This window comes from Pseudoliparis swirei, chromosome 24 (genome assembly GCF_029220125.1).
Source record: "Pseudoliparis swirei isolate HS2019 ecotype Mariana Trench chromosome 24, NWPU_hadal_v1, whole genome shotgun sequence".
NCBI lineage: Eukaryota > Metazoa > Chordata > Actinopteri > Perciformes > Liparidae > Pseudoliparis > Pseudoliparis swirei.
This window is the reverse complement of record NC_079411.1, coordinates 26,045,201-26,051,543: the sequence shown is the minus strand read 5'-3', so window position 1 is coordinate 26,051,543 and position 6,343 is coordinate 26,045,201. Positions and strand designations below refer to the sequence as shown.

The 6,343-nt window shown below is 47.4% G+C and overlaps 2 protein-coding genes across 2 annotated transcripts; both read right to left on the bottom strand.

The window, feature by feature from the left end:
* Nucleotides 1-216: 216 nt before the first annotated feature.
* Nucleotides 217-1,973, bottom strand: hmx4 (H6 family homeobox 4). The gene is made up of 2 exons (XM_056409707.1): nucleotides 1,600-1,973; nucleotides 217-1,491 (listed from the first exon to the last, which is right to left on the bottom strand). Exons 1-2 carry the CDS (start codon nucleotides 1,811-1,813, stop codon nucleotides 881-883), a joined length of 825 nt encoding a protein of 274 aa, XP_056265682.1. The 5' UTR covers nucleotides 1,814-1,973; the 3' UTR covers nucleotides 217-880.
* A 1,243-nt stretch (nucleotides 1,974-3,216) lies between these two features.
* hmx1 (H6 family homeobox 1) lies at nucleotides 3,217-5,907 on the bottom strand. Its single transcript, XM_056409807.1, has 2 exons — nucleotides 5,390-5,907; nucleotides 3,217-4,136 (listed from the first exon to the last, which is right to left on the bottom strand). The coding sequence occupies exons 1-2, from the start codon at nucleotides 5,658-5,660 to the stop codon at nucleotides 3,562-3,564; spliced, it is 846 nt and encodes a 281-aa protein (XP_056265782.1). The 5' UTR covers nucleotides 5,661-5,907; the 3' UTR covers nucleotides 3,217-3,561.
* Between the last annotated feature and the right edge of the window lie 436 nt (nucleotides 5,908-6,343).

Here is a 6,343-nt window from a genome sequence, read left to right as displayed (position 1 = left end):
AGGCTTTTACTTTTTAAATGTTTACTTTTTGCTTTTGCCTTTTTTTTTGGATTGCTGCTCAAGCCATACGTTTTCTTATATTAAGTGTATCTATCAAATACCTTTTAACAACCTTGTTTGTATATACATATTATCCTCATTATCTGCACTTTCTTAAAATTATACAATGACAAAAAAGTTCAGTTAGAAAATTGTGAATAAATTCTGTCAAAGTAATTTCTTGAATGAAGATGTTTTAATTACAGTTTCAATAAATGGTGTAATAAGCCTTTAGGCAAATGTTGAATAAAGTAAGAATAGTAGGATGCTCAGAAAAAAAATAGACATGCGTGAGACGTAATAAAAATGTTAATTACATTCATTTTAAATACATAGATAATTTCAGTAATTCAAAAATTCGTTATGATACAGGAAAATGCATGCAAATAGCTAGGCTATAGTAATTTCTTTGGTGGCTTTATAGGCTGCTGGAAATGCTGTTGTCAATAATAATATTTAATAATAATAATAATATGATAATAGTAATGCTATGCCATGTAAACAATAAATGTCTGGGGTTGATACTGTGTCGGCCTCCCTCAGGCTATCATTAGCTTAGCCTGCTATTTCCTAAAAATGGCTATGTGTTATAGCAGGTTTAGTTCACGGCACACACAAAACCAATGAATTAAAAATAAATACAAATAAATCAGCTTATTTGTGTAAGTGATATGTAAGTACTTCTTCTGTGGTTGTCTCCATACACAGTCAAGGCCGCAAGTCCGACCCAACATCTTTACAAAATAAAAAATAAAACACCTTAAATGCTTGAAACTTGGCCAACAGAACCACCAAAAAAATAAAAGTGTCTCTTTTCACGTGAGGGCAATGACTGACGTCATCATACGTCCCCGTCGTACAGGCGGAAGTACTTGCTGGCGTTGGTGAAGCAGAGGTAAGGCGTGCTGCTGCCCGGGTACACCACGGGCAGCGGCATGGGCAGCAGGCATCTGCCCAGCAGGTTGCTCTCCTTGTACAGGGCCGGCAGCGGACCCCCCGCCGCCGCCGCTCCGGGCTTTCCGGTGTCCGGGAAATCGGTAACAGTTCCGTCGACGTCGGTCGAGATTTGTCGTTTCAACTTATTCCTGCGGTTCTGGAACCATATTTTCACCTGGGTCTCCGTGAGCTGCAGCGAGGTGGCGAGGCACGCGCGCTCCGCGCTGCTCAGGTAGCGCTTCATGTCGAAGGTCGACTCCAACTGGAAGATCTGTCTCTTGGAGAAAATAGTGCGCGTCTTCTTTTTCGTGATCATTTTGCTCTTCTTGCCCGAGCCGCCGCCGCTGCCGCCCCCCTTGTGGGTGTCTGTGGCGGTGGTGGTGGTGTTAACGGTGGTGTTGGTGGAGCTGCTGTCGTCGCAGCTGCTGCTGTCGCCGCTCTCGAAGCGCACCTCCGTCGGGTCTCCGCGGCGGAGGGGGACCGAGTCCGTCGCCGCGTTGCAGTCCGTGATTAACTCTGCGGAACGAACGACAACTCCGTTGAACGACAACCCGAAACAGCCGGTGTGTGAGTGTGTGAGTGTGTGTGTGTGTGTACGCTACGAGTTCAACCCCCGCCGCTTACCTCTCTCGTTAAGCCTGCTGTCCGGGTCCGGCCGCCGCTGCTCGTCGTGTGGACTCCGGTAACCGTCTTTACGCGCCGCCGTAGCGGAGGCATCGCGCGGTCCCGCGGGGTGACAACTGTCACATTTCCTCCCGCTGGTCTTCAGGTTGAGGATGTTGTCAATAGTGAATTTCAGAGAGGCGGCGGGTCGGCATGCTGCGTCCACTTTGTTCATATTCTCCAATGTAGAAGTCCCCGGTTTTGTTGTTGTTGTTGTTGTTTACTTCCGCGACTCTCACAGTCTCAGCCGGGTACGTTTAATATGACCGCTAGCGTGTCGATGCTCCACGCACCATAGCAGCAGCCACTGAGCGGACAACTGCCGGGCTTGTTGATGCTCTGTGTGTACGGTCCGCAGCGCACCGCCGGATGCGGCGCGCTCTGCTCGCTGATTGGTCCAGAGGAGCGCGCAGTGACATAAAGGGGGCGGGGCAAGAGAGGATTGTTGTGCCCCTCCCCTCTCTTCTCGATGCAAAAAAAAACAAAACCTCCTTCATTCTCATACATCTGCTGCGAGGAGACCCGGGACCCCGGAGCCCTGCAGGGGGGCCCCCTCAGGAAAAATAAAGAGTTTAATGTCACTGTTATTTCACACCAGACTGGGTGTGCGCGCGCAACGAGACACAATTGGTGGTGATTTTGATTCATTCGGCATTCTCTCTGAATTAAGTGGAGTCACATGTGTGGAGCAAACGTCAACTGATTTGAAACCTGAACCTAGATCCGGATTATCATTTGTGTCATTTTTAGTATAGTAATTCTCAAAGTATTATTCTTTTAAATAATTAAAGTATTTTCCCCCCCTGAGTTGTAATTGCTGCATGATGCATGCATAATTAGCTTTTAGCTAAAGACTAATAACCAGGAGTTTATATCGCCTAATAATAAAAATAGCACACCAATAAAACAGGTTTTTTTCACATTTGAAAAATAAACTATGTAACCCATACTGCAATTAAAATACATATTTTTTCTGGATACGGAATTATTTATATTGACAATATATCTGGTATGATAGAGGCTGTTTGCTCGTTTAAAGCGGTGACGTGTAAATTACGAAACTTCGTGTTTCTGTTGATACACATTTAGCCTGCTTTATTTAATTTATTTTAAGAATGCAGGTTTAAAAAAAACATCTTTAACGAGTTGCATGAATACAATCACGAATGCATGAATTCACAATTTGCGTTTCCAGTTATTTAGCTTTATGGATTATTCACTTACAATTAACACTCGGGCCCAACTTGCTGACTGCTTGATTTATTTTTTTATTTTTACTTTTTAAATTAAAAAAAGTCAAATTAGACTGTCCAGCATGTATTTTTGGTATCCTGCTTATTAAAATAATATTTTTTACAAATCACTGATGGACAAACAATATTTATTTTTTTCTAATGGATTATTTAAGCCAAAAAGAAGAGCTTGGATAGCAGAGGCCTAATTGTAGAATAAGTGTGTTCACTTGATCATTATCATCAAATACACAATCTTCTATATAAACGCTGTTCTCTCGCACGTGCACGCTTTCAGCTCGTGACACATTCGAGTATTTACCAACAAAAGAAAATCAGACAATCGTGTGGTTGTTGTTGTTTTTAATTTTTATTATGTGGAAAAAAGTGACAAAGTTGGAAAAAAAGTGTGGCCTTAAATATAAAACTTTGCAAAAATATGTGTGTATATTCAAACATACGGGAGCAGCTCCGGCTCTCCGGCCTCGGCTGTGATTCTGTGGCAGGAGCACACAGTCCCGAGGAGGCTCAGATGACCCGTTACATGTCGTATAGTTCACGTCTCTGCGGCTCTTTGGATATGAAGTCAACAGCTGTCTGCGTCACTGTGCGTTATTGCACGACTCAATATTAACAGGGTGACTTTATGCTATAAACAAAACCGCTTAAATGGCATATATATAGTCTTTTTTCACACCAAGCCGGTCATCTGTGATCTCAACATGCTCATGGAGTGAGCAAACGAGGACAGCGGGTAATTGATGCAGCTGGAGAAGCCCGACAGAGGGAGTCCGTTCAGGTTGAAGGAGGGCGCGGCGGGTCCCTCGTGGTACAAGATGGGCACCCTCACGATCCTCTGGCTGGAGTGGGGGATGTGCGCCGCCTCCAGGTCCGCCGCCAGCTGCCTCTTCCATTTATTCCTCCGGTTCTGAAACCAGATTTTGACCTGCGTCTCCGTCAGGTGGAGAGACACCGCCAGGCCCGCTCTCTCCGAGCTGCTCAGGTACCGCTTCATGTCGAAGGTGGACTCCAGCTGGAAGACCTGGCTGCGGCTGAACACCGTCCGGGTCTTCTTCTTCCGGGTGGAGGAAGACGCGTCGCAGCCGGTGTGCGCGTCCTCGTTGTCGTCCGTCAGGTGGCTGTCGGCGGTCTTCCGGTCGGGTTCGTCGCTGCCCTCCGTTAGGGGCTCGGACACGGCGGGGGAACACCGGTCACCGGTGGACACGGAGCAGCAGTGGTCGTCTGGGCTGGTGTTGTCTCTTGGACCTGGAAGGAAGAACACGTTCAGGAACATGCGTGACTTTCAGCTTTCCGCACGTCTTCATGTTGGCTTTAACGGAAACGCTTCTCCTTTTACTTTAATGCTTTTTAATGTGGTGGAATAATTCAGGACAAATGAGAAGAAACAGTCAGGAGAGTTGGGATATGTTTCCTATACGTGGCATTTTCATTAATTCAAGTGCATTTTAAATGTTATTTATATAAAAAGCATCCGTTTACAGACAGTTGAAGTGCGCGTGCGTGCATGGCGCAATTCGGGTTTGGATGTGATTGCGTAACGTGATCCATGGGTCAGGTCGTGATACAGGTGAGATACATAACTTCCAGAGGAAACCCGACTGTATAGTTATTTGCGATTCATAACGTAATAATGACGCCTATAACAGGTGTCTGTGTGTTTGTGGGATTCCTCGTGACCACGATGTTAAAGTTGGAATGTTCAAATAAAACTGTAACTGTTTCAAGAGAAGGGACACATGACATCTGAACGTGCACGTCAACGCGTCACGTTGACTCTAGTGCGCGTGTCCGTTGGGGGGGGGGGGGGTATTCTGGCCATATGTGCGCAATCGTGAGACCGAGATGACAAACAACCATGACATGTATGTCGGTGTGAGGAATTACGCGCATGGTGATCTCTCACACACACACACACACACACACACATTCAGACTTAGAGATTTTTTTGTTTTTTTTACAGATCGATGCCCGTTTTTCCGTCGCCTTTGAACGTGTCTGGGACCATCAGTGATCCTCAGGGTGCAGGCTGGGTGCGTGGAGAGCAGAGCCACCGCTACAGCGTCCCCCACTGCACTCTGCGTGACGTCGTTGGTTTTATTTAACGAAGCGAAACGCATCATGTATCATCATAGCTTATCATGGTGCTAATTGAACAATCTTTATAAATAAACGACGTCACGACACCAACCAAGATGTAAAGATATATACAAAGTGTGACCCAGAACCTGCGACATGTGCAATAAGTACCACATGTTGTTCATCTTTTATTTTAACTCAGTCATGCGTGTTCATTCATACATTTCACATTATTCATCATTATTTTTGCAGCAAAATTATAGACTCAAAACAATTATGGTAGATTGCATTTGTCTATTCATACTCTCCTGTAACAGCAGCTGCATCACTCTGTCTATATTGCGTGTATCTGAGACGGCGCACAGATTATGGAGCATTTTTTTCCCAGGAAAATAAATGTTCCATGTCCCCTCTGTACTCACCGTGTGTCGTTTCCAACGCTCTGAAGTTGAGGGCAGCTCCCCCGCGGTACCACTGGAGAGGCGAGTCCCCGGACCGAACCGCGGAGCCGCCGGCCGCCGGAGGAGCGCTCTCCTCCGCGAGCTGCGCGCTCAGGACTCGGCCGCCGGAGCCGGTCTCCGCCCCGCGGCTCCCGTCGAGTCCATTCCGTCCCTTCCCCAGGAGGTTCTCGATGAAAAACGACGACGCCCTCGACGAAGTGGGAGTCCGGTTGTCCTTTATTTTCTCTTGCATGTTTATTTCTTTCTTCTTCTTCTGCTTCTTCGTTTTACGCAAACACCGGAGCCCGCGGGTCCCTTTGCGCGTTAAATGCAGCCGCGAATCCAAGCGGTCATTTCCAGGGGTCGCTGAGCCTTGGCGCCGTGATCCGATGTGGAGGTCATGGCAGGAGACGGCACGGGGATGTCCTCTTCGGGTTGCCAGCGGGAAGCCGAGGGAGACGGGGACACACGGACCCGGCCGTACGGTGACACGACGCCTCGCGGACCGACGGCACCCAGCGATTGGACGAGCACATAGCAAATGGGCTTTTCCAAAGGAAAGGAGAATTACTGCTGTCGCTGCTCTCTCTCTCTCTCTCCACCCCCCCCCCCCCTCTCCCTCCACGTGCAGATCCGTCCCCTCGAGGCCTCAGCCAGTAGAGAACTTCTGTCCGTGGCACAGTAGTCTTTATTTAGGTCAATTAAAGTAGCAAAATAGAGATCCGACATCCCCCCCCGAGGTCAACCCCCCCCCTCTCTTCCTCTCTCTGACCCGAAGGCTCCCAGTCAACGATGAACTGACAGGGGACGTCAGTGTGGAGTCGATTTTAAGGGTGCGCGTGCGTGTGTGTCTGTGTGTGTGTGAGAGAGTGTGCTTATAGCCTTTCTGCTCCCTTTGCCATTATTCGACAATAATTACAAGCGTGTTCCATCACT

Bases quoted from the DNA above. Each gene is read 5' to 3' on its own strand.
- hmx4 (XM_056409707.1), bottom strand. From the start codon at position 1,813: ATGAACAAAGTGGACGCAGCATGCCGACCCGCCGCCTCTCTGAAATTC. The intron at 1,492-1,599 runs GTAAGCGGCGGG...TTCGTTCCGCAG, and splicing joins CAGCAGGCTTAACGAGAGAG to AGTTAATCACGGACTGCAAC.
- hmx1 (XM_056409807.1), bottom strand. From the start codon at position 5,660: ATGCAAGAGAAAATAAAGGACAACCGGACTCCCACTTCGTCGAGGGCG. The intron at 4,137-5,389 runs GTGAGTACAGAG...TCTTCCTTCCAG, and splicing joins AGCGTTGGAAACGACACACG to GTCCAAGAGACAACACCAGC.